The sequence below is a fragment of the Bos indicus x Bos taurus genome, chromosome 7 (assembly GCF_003369695.1).
Source record: "Bos indicus x Bos taurus breed Angus x Brahman F1 hybrid chromosome 7, Bos_hybrid_MaternalHap_v2.0, whole genome shotgun sequence".
Classification (NCBI taxonomy): Eukaryota; Metazoa; Chordata; class Mammalia; order Artiodactyla; family Bovidae; genus Bos; species Bos indicus x Bos taurus.
The window spans coordinates 27,313,209-27,328,542 of NC_040082.1; the positions used below are offsets into that span (position 1 = coordinate 27,313,209).

The 15,334-nt window shown below is 38.7% G+C and overlaps 1 protein-coding gene across 1 annotated transcript in view; it reads right to left on the reverse strand.

Moving 5' to 3' along the window:
* Positions 1 to 1,772: 1,772 nt before the first annotated feature.
* Positions 1,773 to 15,334, reverse strand: part of XRCC4 (X-ray repair cross complementing 4) — a 381,866-nt gene continuing 368,304 nt past the window's right edge. Inside the window, exon 8 of the mRNA XM_027545680.1 lies at positions 1,773 to 2,226. Within this exon, the coding sequence (XP_027401481.1) occupies positions 2,163 to 2,226 (64 nt within the window). The 3' untranslated portion in view covers positions 1,773 to 2,162. The remainder of the gene's footprint in view (positions 2,227 to 15,334) is intronic.

The following is a 15,334-nucleotide window of genomic DNA, read 5'->3' on the forward strand; positions in this document are numbered from 1 at the left end:
CATCTTTTAATTTCATGGCTGCAATCACCATCTGCAGTGATTTTGGAGCCCCCAAAAATGAAGTCTGACACTCTTTCCACTGTTTCCCCATCTATTTCCCATGAAGTGATGGGACCAGATGCCATGATCTTCGTTTTCTGAGTGTTGAGCTTTAAGCCAACTTTTTCACTCTCCTCTTTCACTTTCATCAAGAGGTTTTTTAGTTCCTCTTCACTTTCTGCCATAAGGGTGGTGTCATCTGCATATCGGAGGTTATTGGTATTTCTCCCGGCAATCTTGATTCCAGCTTGTGCTTCCTCCAGCCCAGCGTTTCTCATGATGTACTCTGCACAGAAGTTAAATAAGCAGGGTGACAATATACAGCCTTGACATAATCCTTTTCCTATTTGGAACCAGTCATAGGAAATTTAATAGTCCTAAAAGGAAGCATTCTTTATTAATTCAGGAGACCTGGGTTCGATCCCTGGGTTGGGAAGATACCCTGGAGAAGGGATCAGCTACCCACTCCAGTATTCTGGCCTGGAGAATTCCATGGACAGAGGAGCCTGGGAGGCTACAGTCCATGGGGTCACAAAGAGTAGGACACGACTGAGCAACTTTCACTTTCGTATCTATTGAGTCGATGATGCCATCCAACCATCTCATCCTCTATTGTCCTCTTTTCCCCCTGCCCTCAATCTTTCCCAGCATCAGGGTCTTTTCCATTGAATTGGCTCTTTGTTGTAATTAGTAATAATAAAAGTGTTTTCAAATACTCTCATATTGCTTGAAAATTAGCTTTGTGTTTGTGTGGCTGAGATGGTGGGATCTTGTGGCCTGAGGTGAAGGTCCCTGGGAGTTCTGGTTTCACATGGCTGCTCGTGGCTTTCATGGGGCAGTACTGTTAGCCATTTTGAAAGAATGATCTTCGAACAATTTTAACCTAAAATGCCGGGTAAAGTTATATTCAAAAAGTTTGCAGCCAGCAGTAGTTTTTAAGCTGAGTGGGACAATGACCATCAGATTTGAAAAAGCGTGTTCTTCTTGGTTAAAATAAATATACAAGGCTGGCATTGATTTCTTCTATTTTGCTAATCATTGCACTCTCTTGCTGTTATGGAAACCAAAATATTTTGTTTCTAGGATAGTGTTTGTCTAAAAGATACAAAAGATGCTACAATCTCAGATGAGCTCCAAATTTGTTTCATTTATTCTCCAAACATGATTATGACAGTAATAAAAATAATCATAATGATAAAAGTAATAGTTACAGTGGCCACCAACTGTTGAGTATTTAATACAAGCCAAGTGTATCTTCAAAATAACCTTGAAAAGTGAATGGTTTTTCTAACTTCACAGAAGGGAAAACTGAAGTTCAGAGAGAAAAATACTACCTCAAGCAGTCAAGATATGGCTGGTCCCCTGGCTACATCCATGTACAACATACCATATAAGTCTCTGTACAGTTTTTGGAGGAAATAGAGAAAGAAACTGAGGGCAGAGGGGGTCTGAGGGAGCTTACAGAAGGCAAGCAAGCTCAAGTATGTCTTATGAGAGCACGACAATGTGAATTTATTTTGACACATTTTGTTTTTATTCTTAGACCTGAGATATATGTCATCTGGTTCAAAGTAAAACAATCTAGGAAGAGGCTGCTATTAAATTGCCAAAGAATAAGTATTTTTTAACTTTCCTAGGAAATTTTTACTGTATAGATGGGGGCCACTTTTTCCCCCTTCTTTTCTAAACTGAAGCTGAATGAGAACAGTGACTGCCATATTCCCTCCCTCTGAAGAGAAAAGAAAAGAAAAAAAGGAGGGAAGTGTGTAGCAAACTACTTATCACATTTAAGTCCCCAGAGTTAGTTAAGTGCTCTGTAAATCCTTACCATCCCAGACATAATGATAGACTCTGTTCTGGGGATTTATTATTTTGATTTTGATAATTTGTCTTCTACCTCCTTCAGTTTTATGCAAGAACACAGAAAAATCAATTGGTGTTTTGTTTCTTTGCTTTTAGTCCATTACATGCTTCTTTTTACCTCTTTTTTTTCTCTGCCATGCTTCAGAGTAACATGATATGATAGCATCAGCCTTGGGTATAAGCCCTCACAGATAGAAATGTTCTTGAAATAAGCTCAACAGGACTTCTTGTAATAACTTACTCATGTTCTCAGACTCCTATCAGTGCCCGAGGTAGTCATAATAAACATGAACTGAAGCTTCAAAATCTTCAGGAAATTCTGGCCTTAAAAAAACAACAACAACAAAAAACTGTCTTTGGAGGTTTCTTTAAAGTTAATGCATCATTTACAAATTAAGTTAATATTAATAACCTCTAAAAATAAAACCAGAAATTATTTAAGAAGAAAACTAAGAAACGTCTGCTTCTATGGTACTAAAAATGTTAGACTTTAAATTTTCCAACAAAAGTAGGCCAGCAATTTCATAAAAATAAGACTACAAGGTGAAAAATGAACATTAAAAGTTTTGGCATTTCAAGTGCTCCATTTACCTAAAAATAAAGGGGGATTTCGAAAAGTAGCTGATGACATTTTCATAAAAGTATCAAGCTTGTAAAACAGGTTTAATAAACATTAGTTCATTTATTAAAATAACTTTGAGGTGGTTCTGTTGCCATGTAAAATTCAGTTTACTAGGAAAAGTTCAGTCCAGACCCAAATTATTTTCATTTTTTTCATATATCACTTAGAGATATCATGCACTGAACAATCCCAGGTCAGACATTGTGACCTTCAGCGTCTATCATAGCTAACCTCCTCAAGTTTTACTTTTTTTTAAACTTTTGGCCACAAAGCACAATGGGCTTTCATCTTTATTTCTGTAAATTACTATACCTTAATGGACAGTCTATGAATGTGAATGTGAAGTTGATCAGTCATGTCCAAACTCTTTGCAACCCTGTGGACTGTAGCCCACCAGGCTCCTCCGCCCATGGGATTCTCCAGGCAAGAATACTGGAGTGGGGTGCCATTTCCTTCTCCAGGGGATCTTCCCAACCCAGGGATAGAACCCAGGTCTCCCGCATTGCAGGCAGATGCTTTAACCTCTGAGCCACCGATTTTCAACTCTAATACACATGATTTTCTTATAACAAATTGACTTAAAATTTAATTTCCTGTAACTTCTACCTTTGAAAATATCTACTCCGTCATAACATCCTGCCTGCCTTCATATTGTTTCTATAGCCTGCAAACTTCTTTCTCTGCTTCCTACCTTGCTTTATCTGGAAAACTTTGACCAAAATTTCAAGACCGGATTAAGCCTTTAGCGTTTCATGAGGTTTTTCTGAAGCGGTCCCAATGCTCACCCCAACCTCACCTCCTGTTTCTTCTCAGAAGAGGTAGCTACTATCAATTATATGTACTTCCATTATTACATTTATTCCAGAAGGCTACAACTCATGAGTTACATAGACTATAAACCAAGGATTGTGGGGTTTTTTTGTTTGGTTGGTTGGTTTTATTTTTTTATACTTATATTCCAGATTTCTGGAGCACTGATTGACAGTTAGATATCCTGAAAAATTATTTAGTGAAAAATAAATGATGAGAAAGAACACATCTGATTTCTATTTAGAGATTCTTTTGTTTCCTTCTCAGTTTTCAAAATGAAGTAAACTCTTTAGTGTACCTATTTTGTTGTTATTGAAAAATTACCCATGGACTTTAGGTTGAAGGTTGAAATAGCAATAGGCTGCCCGAGTTTGAAAAGTGACTTCACTACCTCACTAGCTAAATAAACTTGGGAAAGTAACTTAATTCTACCCTCTCCCAGAAAGAGAAGTCTTCAGTGTACTCATCTGTAAAATAGGGATTTTAATTCTATTTACCTTACAGGGTTCTTGTGGATATTGAAGGTTATAATGTACACAGAGGACTTTACCCAAGGCCCAGAACATGGAACCAATAATCAATTATCAGGCTAGTGTCTAACAATCTATTTTTATTTTTAAAGGCTGAGGGAAAAAAAAAAATCCCTACTTTGTGGCAACCTCCCCTCCCCCTTCTCCTCCCGGCTCCTCTAACAGCTTTATTGAAATGCGAATGACAGTCATATTAATGGGTCCAGAGTTGCAACATGAAACAGCACTGCACCCAGTCAATTGTAAGAACTTAATAAATGAAGATGAGTAGCTTAGAAACTCAGTTATACATCAGCTGAACTGCAAGAGCGACCTCTAAGGACTTGTCATCATTTATTTTACTTTACTTCTAAGGCAGTTTATCAAGCAACTCTCATTAAAAAGGGTTTGTAAAGAACCTGCTTGCCCCAGGCACTCTGGTGGCTGATTAACAGATATCACATCATGCTTTGTATCTTTTCTGGTGTCAGCAGGATGATTCCTCTGTGAAGAGTGTATTTCGTAGCTGTGGGCATTCACTGCAAGTTAAATGCCACTCTCCAACAACTCTAAAGGAAGGTCAGCCCTGAGACGCTCTGATCTGAGCCACAGAGAGAGAGTTCAGGAACTTGTGGATGGGAGGGCTCTAATTAGCGCGCATTTTAAATATCCATTCCCCTCGTGTTATTCTTCCACCTCTTGTATTGTTTCAAATGAAAGCCAGTGCAGAGGTGGAAATGATCCTAGCCTTTGGGTGAAACCCCTGACAGGCACACATCTGAGGTAGCGGGGGTGGAGAGTGGCAGCCCCTGGAGGGGGAGTGAAATGGTTCCCAGAATGTTGAGCAATCTCTGGGGGAGCCTCTCAGGTGGTGAATGTCCCAAGGCAAAGAGGCCGGGACTATAAGGCGTTTATTGGTGATAAATCCCTCCAGTGCAGGTTCAGACAGGGGATGGAACTGGGCAAGTGAAATGCCCTCAATGTGTGTAAAAGGCCTGTAAATAAATGTGTCCACATTTCAAGAGCTTTGAATATGAACATTTTGCATCCAAAGACCCTGGAGTGAGGCCAAACAAAAACAATAGTAAAGAATGATGAGTGAAACAGAAGAGAAAGCTTAAGTGATGTAGACGGAAATCTTTAAAAACTATAGTCAATATTTTACCATAATTATTGAAAAATCAATTTACTATTTTCCCCCAATATTTGTATTGTGGCAAAATACACACAACGTAAAATTTACTATTTTAAATAACCATTCCTGTGTATCATTCAGTGATATTAAGTACATTCACATGACTGTGCAACCGTCACCATCATCCCTCTCTAAAGCTCTTTTAATCTTGCAAAACTGAAATTCTATACCCATTAAACAATAACTTCTGATTCTTCTGTTCACCGATCCCCCGCTCCCACCTGCCTTTAGCTTCTGGCAATCACCATTTTACTTTCTGTCTCTATGAATTTGACATAAGTGTATTTCACATAAGTGAATGTCTGTCTTTATGCCAATATCATACTGTTTTGATTACTGTAGCTTTGTAGTAAGTTTTGAAAATAGGAAGTATGATTCCTCCAGCTTTGTTCTTCCTTTTCAAGATTTTTTGGCTACTTGGAGTCCCTTGATATTCCATTTGAATTTTAGGATGGGTTTTTCTATTTTTGGAAAAAAAAAAAAAAAGGCATTGGGATTCTGATAGGGATTACATTAAATCGGTAGATTTCATGGAGTAGTACTGACATCTTAACAATATTAAGTTTTCCAACCTATGGATTGTCTTTCCTTTTATCTATATTTTCTTTAGTTTATTTTAGCAATGTTTGGTGGATTTCATTGTATGAGCTCTTCACTTCCTTGGTTAAATTAATTCTTCAGTGTTTTATTCTTTTTGATGCTAGTAAATAGAATCGCTTCCTTAATTTTTATTTAGGATTGTTGTTAGGTTAAATACCAATATTAACACCAAATATAGAAATAAAATAAATATCTCTGGCTATAGAAATAACTGGAATTGAAAAGTCAATTCACAGAGCCAAGTAAGAGAAAACACCCTATCAGCTCCTTAGGTATTCCAGGTTGAAATAATCTGAGATGATTAGTTTGTATGTTGAGTGCCTCCTTCATTTTTTACTTCTGAGGGTTATAATTCTGGCTGGCTGGCTGAATGGCTGGATGGAGTCCAGGTGGAGGAAGAAAAATATCTCTTCATTTACTAGATAGAATTCCTCAAAGTTTTTCCCCTAAGACTGCTTTATCAACTTGAAATTGACCAAATTAACCTAATCATTTCCTTTCAAGATTTTAAGTAGTGTAAGCAGAGGTGGTTTTCTCTTAGAGTTAAATGTGTGCTGAGTAGCAGTAAGAAAAGCATACTTTAGGTGCATGAACAGCTTGGATATAACCAGTACTGTGATGGTAAGTGTTTAACATTTGGCTCTCTGGATTGGAAGTGCAGGATCCCTGATTTATACTGTTACCCAATTTTCATGGCTTAAGTACTTTCATCATGGTCAATTTTGAGTTGTCAGTGTGGTATCACTGAATGAGTTCCTTGAAAGAGGTGCATACAGTTGGCCCTGTGCTGAGGGTACAAGCCAGATCCAGCTCACAAATGGATACAACTGAATCACTGTTCCAACATGAATCAGTTATTCATTTTTTCACAAGGGATATAGCTTTCCCCTTTGACATCTTCCTCTTAAGATATCTCCTTTCCTAATGCCCCCTATCTTGTTCTTATGGGTCTCCTAATGTTCTGCTCTAAATCCCAAATTTAAGCCCATACATCTCACCTTTCTAATCTTTATATGCTATGTTCTTGAAACAACCATTTAAAGAACATAAATAATAAATTATTATCTCAATACGTACATCTTTCAAGAAAATATTAATATAATAAAGAAAAGTATTACCAGTCATGCCAGCCTTCAGAGATAAGCACTGCAAATTCTTTGATGTATAGCTTTCTAGACATTTTTATTTACATATTTTCATGTATATGTATATATACATATTTTTAAAATATATTTCACATATTTTAAGTGCATTAATAAAAATACTACACCCTAAATAATATTTTATGGTTTGTTTTTATCTTCAAAAGCATTATAATTTAAAAAATGTTGAAATAACCGAGGGATATAGAGTTAAAAGGTTATGTGCTAGAAAGCAGAGATCCAGACTATTTTCCTAGAGTACTAATTCCATTACCTATGTCTTGGGAAAAGAATTCTCTGATCCCATAAATATTAAATATTAAGCTTTGTTTTGAAAATCCATAATGTGCTTTGGCATCTTAAAGACTCTAAACATTCCTATAGTATGTTTTACTCAGCTTACATTGAGTAAAATTATTTAGATACTATATCATCAATATAATAAATAATAATATAGCAATATTAAATAAAATAATTTGAAAGGAACTTATTTTTCATGAAAAACCAATTTCATACAACATTTTGAGAAACACTTTAAGTTTCTGTCTGGATATATAGTGATTTAGTAATCAAGTCCTCTGCTATTTGTTATTTACATAGTTCAGGCTGGGGTCTGTTGAAACCAAAGATGGGATGAACACTGCAGTATGAGGTAGCAAAGGTGTGCACATTTTGCATTACAAGTATTATAATGTGTCCATAAGACTGCTGGTTAATGTATGTCAGAGAATCCTTTTCTAAAATATAACTAAAAAACTGAGCACAGGTCTATGACAGACATCCTAAAAATTGGTAAAGTATGTAATAACAACGTGACTGAACAATATTCAGTTCAGTTCAGTTCAGTTTAGTTGCTCAGTCGTGTCCGACTCTTTGTGACCCCATGAATTGCAGCACGCCAGGCCTCCCTGTCCATCACCAACTCCCGGAGTTCACTCAGACTCACATCCATCGAGTCAGTGATGCCATCCAGCCACCTCATCCTCTGTCATCCCCTTCTCCTCCTGCCCCCAATCCCTCCCAGCATCAGAGTCTTTTCCAATGAGTCAACTCTTCGCATGAGGTGGCCAAAGTGCTGGAGTTTCAGCTTTAGCATCATTCCTTCCAAAGAAATCCCAGGGCTGATCTCCTTCAGAATGGACTGTTTGGATCTCCTTGCAGTCCAAGGGACTCTCAAGAGTCTTCAACACCACAGTTCAAAAACATCAATTCTTCGGCGCTCAGCCTTCTTCACAGTCCAACTCTCACATCCATACATGACCACAGGAAAAACCATAGCCTTGACAGTGTTCATACATCTGTACAAGCCCTATTAATCAGTGAAACTAGGTGAGTTCCCAGATACCTTCAAGTATTTCTGTAATCTACAAGTTGGCTATTATTATATACATAGGAAACAGAAGATCAATTTATGTTCGAAGAGTCTAATATTATGTTTTCAAATAACATGCACCATATTTTTCTTCAACCTCTAGACAATTTTTCAGGCGTCTAAACATTGGGTCCAATAACTGATCTGTAAAATAACTCTCAATATACCATTTTTTATATATTTTCAGACTTAAGGATACTAAAAATCTTAAAATCCTTCAGTTATAAACATATGTATATACACATACAAACAGTGAAAGTAAAAAGTGAAAGTGAAGTCGCTCAGTCGTGTCCGACTCTTTGCGACCCCATGGGTTGTAGCCTACCAGGCTCCTCCATCCATGGGATTTTCCAGCCAAGAATACTGGAGTGGGTTGCCATTGCCTTCTCCACATACAAACAGTAACCTCACTGAAAAAGGTTTTATCTTGATTAGCCTAGTATTTTCCAAACTTAAACTTTCTCTTTAAAGACATGTATTCATTTATTTTTGGCTGCACTGGGTCTTCGCTGCTGCAAAGGGGCTGTCTCCAGTTGCTGGGCGTGGGGGCTATGCTTTCTCGTGGAGCGTAGGCTTCTCATTGTGGTGGCTTCTTTTGTTGCAGAGCATGGGCTCCACGGCCTGGGGGGTGGCGTGCAGTAGTTGAGGTACAAGGGCTTAGTTGCCCCGCGGCATGTGGGATCTTCCTGCAGCAAGGATCAAATCTGTGTCGCCTGCACTGGCATGAGGTTTCTCAACCACTGGATCAATAGGGAAGCCCCCAGACTTAATTTCTGGATGGTAAGCTCTCTGAGGGCACAGACCATGTGTGCCTTGTGTGTGTGTACTCAGTCGTTCAGTATGTCCTACTCGGCACGACCCCATGGGCGTCGCTCACCGGGCTCTTCTGTCCATGAGTTTTCCAGGCAAGAGGACTGGAGTAAGTTGCCGTTTCCTGTCTTCCTAGCACCTATCAAAGTACTGGCACATACAAATGTCATTAAGTATCAGCTGAATAAATGAATAGATGGATGGATGGATGAATGAATGAGGTCTGGGAAAACAACAACTAAATGTTTGGTGTTCTACACAGGATATATTCATAAAAATGTAATTCTAAAGTGAAATTTGTTTTGACATCTGAAACAACCCAGTAATATTATGAGTACTTTTTGCAGCCTTTGAAGTCTAGTGTAAGTCTCCCTCCAAGACTCTTTCTCTTATTACTATAGTTGTCATCAATCTTCTTTGAAATTTTACATCACTTTTAGTCTCTACCACATAATTTAGCACTGAATTATATACAGTCTTGTAGAATTCACTACAAGAATTCTTATAAGTTTGATTTATGACTATCTGACTTCTGGCTACTCTCCTTTCTGGTGCTCTTTGAATATAACTATCATATGATAACAAACATGCAGCACACAAATACGCCTCTCATTATTAGTAACTGTGGTATGGTTAATAACTGTATGGCCCTTTACACTGATGAGGTTCATTTAAAGCTATTATCTCGGACTTCCCTGGTGGTCCAATTGTTGAGAGTCTGCCTGCCAATTCAGGGGACGTGGGTTTGATCCCTGCTCCAGGAGGAGTCCACATGCCACAGGGCAACGAAGCCCACGTGCCACAACTACTGATCCCGTGCCCTCCTGTGCTCTACAACAGGAGAAGCCACCACAGGGGGAAGCCCACGCACTGCAGGGGAAAGCAGCCCCCACTGATGCAACTAGAGAAAGCCCGTATGCAGTAATGAAGACTCAACAGTCATAAATAAATAAAAGCAAGCTCCTCCCTGCATGTCTACTAAGTCGCTTCAGTCGAGTCCAACTCTTTGCAACCCTATGGACTGTAGCCCCCCAGGCTCCTCTGTCCATGGGATTCTCCAGGCAAGAATAATGGAGTGGGTTGCCATGCCCTTCTCCAAGGGATCGTCTTGACCCAGGGATCGAAGCTGTGTCTCTTATGTCTCCTGTATGGGCAGGCAGGTTCTTTACCACTATCACCACCTGGGAAGCCCTGCTGCTGCTGCTAAGTCGCTTCAGTCATGTCCGACTCTGTGCGACCCCACAGACGGCAGCCCACCATGCTCCCCCATCCCTGGGATTCTCCAGGCAAGAACACTGGAGTGGGTTGCCATTTCCTTCTCCAATGCATGAAAGTGAAAAGTGAAAGGAGTCATGTCCGACTCTTCACGACCCCATGGACTGCAGCCTACCAGGCTCCTCCGCCCATGGGATTTTCCAGGCAAGAGTACTGGAGTGGGTTGCCATTGCCTTCTCTGGGGAAGCCCTAGAAGCATTAAAACAAACAAACGTATTATCTCATTTGGTTTCACAATAATGGTGCAGTTGATATGAGTGCAATTATCCTCATTTTTGGGGAAAATGGAACCCATTCCAGTATTCTTTCCTGGGAAATCCCATGAACAGAAGTGTCCTTGGGTTTGCAAAGAGTTAGACACAACTTAGTGACTAACCAACAACAATCCCTATTTTACTGATGGAGAAACTAAGAACCAAAGCAAGAATTTTCCAGTGATTAAATATTTATTAGACTATGGACTAAACCCCAGCATTTATTATATCCAAAGCCCATTTACTCGCTTCCTGATCTGTTTTCTGACTTAACACAAGGTAAGCCTTGTTGTGACTTAGAGAACGATCCAGTTCCCTGGTCTTTTTGCCCTGTATGACTTTTATCCCAGGTATTAATTTCTAGACAATCAGTGATTTAAAAGGCTGCGGAAAGAGAGAGGAAGAAAAAGGAAACAGAGAGAAATCTGAGGGAGGTAGAGGACGGGAAAGATGCTGAGAAGCAGAGAGACCAAGACTGGAGGACTCTAGCTCTATCTGGCCAGCAGATGTGTTTTGTTTGGCCACCACAGAGCATTTTTTTAAAAAGTGAATTCATTGCCAACTTTTAAAATGGCAAGTGTTCTCATCTATATTTCTGGCTTCTCTTGAAAATACAAGACGAATGGCCAAATAGGTTTAAATTTCTGCAGGGCGACAGTTGGCTGTAGCTGAGTAGTGGCGGCTCCCTCAAGACAGAGTGTGAGCCCTGCAGCTATCCCAGTCCCAGCCCGCTTTCTTATCTCACTCCAGGCAGCATCACTCCTCCAGCTTCTTCGGGGATTTGTGGCTGTTTCATCTATGTAAAGAAATAAGATGGGGTTTGTCTCTGATTTTCCACAGGTATCCACAGATTTAATGGGTTTAATTATGCACATCCTGATCAGAGGGCAAACTGATGTCAAACTCTTTTTTTTTAGCCTAATAAATTCATTCATTGAACAAATATTTATTTATTGAGTGCCTACTATGCCTGGCTTTTGTTTAGGAATCAATCCCATTACTTCAGAATTAGATCTTAGATGTCCCTTAAGATGACCGATGATTATGATTATAAACAATATCTGATAAAACTCAGCCTTATTGATTAGGATACAAATGCTTTTAATTATATACATTCAGTGTCAAATTTCAGCAATGATTTGGTCATCAAATCCAAGCATAGCTTTAAGGATTCCAAAATGATGAAATAATACTGTGGTAGATCAAAGGATTGGTTTGCATATCTTAAAGATTTGTGATGTGGTTTTCTCAACTGTGTTACATATAAGGAAAACAATCCACTTTTTCTATAAATTAGATTTGCCTCAAGAAGCCAGACATGCTTGGGTTTGAGGGTAACAGATCAGCCAAAGCTTACCCTCTAAGTCCTTTGGGTGTTACCCAGAACTTAAAAAAAAAAAAAAAAAGGTGAGAGCAAAGCAGATACACATGGATAAATTTCTGTAACTCTTTTTATCATCCCCAGACATCTCTTCAAAGATTCTGTCACACTCCCCACAGAAAATCCAAGCATTAATCCTATATGACTACACCTTTAATTTCTGATTTATTACTGTAAAGGTCAAGCAGAAATTATGGTCAGTAAAGTAAGATCATCAGAAGATTTTATGTAATTGGTTACCATGTGTATTAATATCTTAGGGCTATCAAGACAAATTACTACAAACTTAGTGGCTTAAAACAATGGGAGTTTATTTTCTCAGAATTATAAACTACAAGTCTGCAATCAAGTGGGGCAGCTCTGTCTCTGAAGGCTCAAGGGATGGACCTTCCTTGCCTTTTCTAGTTTCTGGTGGTATCAGGGCTCTCTTGATTTGTGACTGTAAGATCTGAATATCTGCTTCTGTGCTCACATAATCTTTTCTTCTGGGTCTGTGTCTTCTCTTCTGTCTCTTACAAGGATACTTGTCATAGTATTTAAGGCCTATCATGGCAGTCTAGGGTAATCTCACTTTAAGATCCATAAATTAATTACATGTGCAAAGATCCTTTTTTTCTAAATAAAGTCACATTCCCAGATTCTAGGGCTTAAGATGTAAACATATATTTTTCTTTTCTTTTTTTTTGCCAGTTCACCACCTGACAGAGTATACCATGTTTCACTGCTTGAGCTCCTGATACACACTTCTTAGAAACATTTATACTGTACAGGCATACTATGTATACTCAATGTGGTGCTTGTGGGGAATTCCATGAAGGGCTCAGTATCAAGTGTTTGGTCAACAACACAAGCCTTAATTCTGCCATGAGTTCTATAGGATAAAACTAGATATGATTTATCACATAGATGCTTATCTGTTTTCCATGAATCTTTAAATATTAGTTTTGCCATTCAAATAATATTGTAAACTCAGAGAATCCAAGAACTGTGACTTATATTTATTTCTCTTTTCTACTCACCTAAGATAGCCTATGTATACTGATGGGTATTTATTGAATGCTTATTGATTAGTACACCCATTCTAAAATTAGTCTTTGTCCCCGATCTCTGTAGAGATTTTGCTTAGGGTATGAATGGAACAAAAGAGAAAGAGTAGTTTTTGTATGATGGTATATCTTCCTTTGGGGGGCGGGGGTTAAAGCATGAGCAAGGCTGGCTCCAAGCTTATAATTTCTTCATTGCTCCCTCCACTCCCAACCAGTCCTTTCTACTTAGCTGTTTGGATTGACCTATATACCTGCTTCCAGAAAGTGCAGGTGGAAACAGCAAGTCTGAAAAGTCTGTTCAAGACTGAGGTATGAGAATATGACTTAGAAATCTTGACAAAATCCTATGAATGATTTAGTTAGGACTGAGGCTCTACAGGATTGCCACTGGGAATATGTCTGTAGAACTCAGGGAAATTGTATTAATACCTTGGTTAGAACTGTTTCAAATTATTATCTTGAAAGGAAGGAAGGAAGGAAGGGAGTAAGGAAAAAGGGTGGGAGAGAACTTTAGTTGGAATAGCTATTAGGATCAATAGAAAAGTTATTTTTAGGTTTAGAGAACTTCCAAAGTCTTTTTGAGACAGAGTAAGAAATGTCAGAGAGAGAAATTAAACAAAAGTCTGTGGAGAAACAAAAGAAATTTTGCACTGGGTTGTTGGTTGTCGGAAAGAGGAATTAAATTATCAGAATGTCATGAGCTGGATGGAGGCACTTAGAGGCAAGAGAAAAACTAATGAAAAGGGGGGAAATGTGTTTGTGGAGAAGGCTGGAGAAACGTAGTCTCATGCTGCAATTACAGTATGAATAGCCGGCCAATCTGAAGCTGCGGGAAGGAATCATTAGTGCTGGTTAAATGAATACATTTCTGTTGCTAAAATAATAAGTATCTTAGAGGCATCAGAAGCTGTGTTAAAGATTTGCAGCAATTCTCTTGATATTTCATGAATTAACCAAGACCACCTTCTCTGAAGCTTCTTTGAAGCTCCGCTGACAGCACTCATGGCTATTTTTTTCCTAGGTGGAGAAAGAAAATCTAGTGCAATCATATCCTTTTGTTCATTCTAAGTAGAGGTCACTTAGATTTCCTCAAGCTTAGGGAAAATATTATCCAGGCGAAGATTCCACTTTATATGGAAATAACTACTAAACCAAAGTCCTAAATTAGCTTCTAAATGGTTTTCCTTTAAACAAACAAATTAAAAAAAAAAATTGTAAAACTCTGAGCCTTTGGTGAGGAACTGGATGAAAGGTTGGGCTGTCTATAGTCTGTTCTGCTTGGGAGATGTGTGAACTCTACCATCCATTTTCTGTGTGTCTAGCCAAGGCGTCTTTGAATGCTCAAGGACTGTTTTTGAACCAAATTGATAAGAGACTAAAAAGATCCCGTCTGAATTTGCCGGACCTTATCGTTTCCCCGAAAATGCCTACCATGGTAAATGTGAAACACAAATGGGTAAAAAAATTAAATCAGATATCATTAAAACAAATACATCTTTTCTTATCAAGATGAATGCTTCTGTTATTTTTTTATTTTTTCAGAAAGCAAAAGCAGTTACAGGGTTGAGATGTGTGTCAGGTGGAGGAAGGAGAAACTATGAGTGGGATCCATCATCCAGAGAACAAAGCTTCCTCTCGTTCCAGTGGGGAGGGCTCAGGCAAGGGACGTGTCCACTAGGTGGCGATTCATCTCTTACATTAGTCCTAGGATTTGAAGAACCTATCTGTTCAGCATTGTGATGGGCATGAGAAAGGTAAATACAGATCATCTGCCTTAAAAAAAAATCGCTTATGAAAATCAGTGTTGAATACTGGTGAGAACAATGCAGATTCCCCCTTTTAGGATGAAAACTGAGTAGTATCATTATGGAAGATTTCATAATTAAGGTTCTGAATTGAATGAAGCAGAATTGAACTTTGAAGCTGACCATCCCAATGATCATCCTTGTTTTGGAAGTGAAGACACTGAGAACCAAGAATATAAAATCTCTTGCTTAAGATTATAACATGAGATAGGGGTAAATCCGGAATTAGACTCCATGTTACTTGAATCATCCCAGTTCAGGTTAAAAGCTTTCATCAATAAATGTACACATAGGCATGTTAAGTTCTAGGCATAAAGCTGGATGCTGCAGGTGCAGACATGGCGCCTGTCTTAAGTTAGCCCCCTATAGAATAATTGAAGAAGCAATCTCATGGCAATAAGAATACAGAGTACACTAAACAATGACCAGTGATGCTGCCTGCCTGGTGCTCTGAACAGAATATGTCAAGTGACGAAGCAAGGGCAGAACTTGAGGAAAGTGAGGCTGAGTATGTGGGAGAGGAGGTGAGTTCAGAACTTGGGTCACTGACTCAAACAAGGCAAAGGCGAGGTGTGAGTGGGTGGTTTGGTTAGAAATGGAACACATCAGTG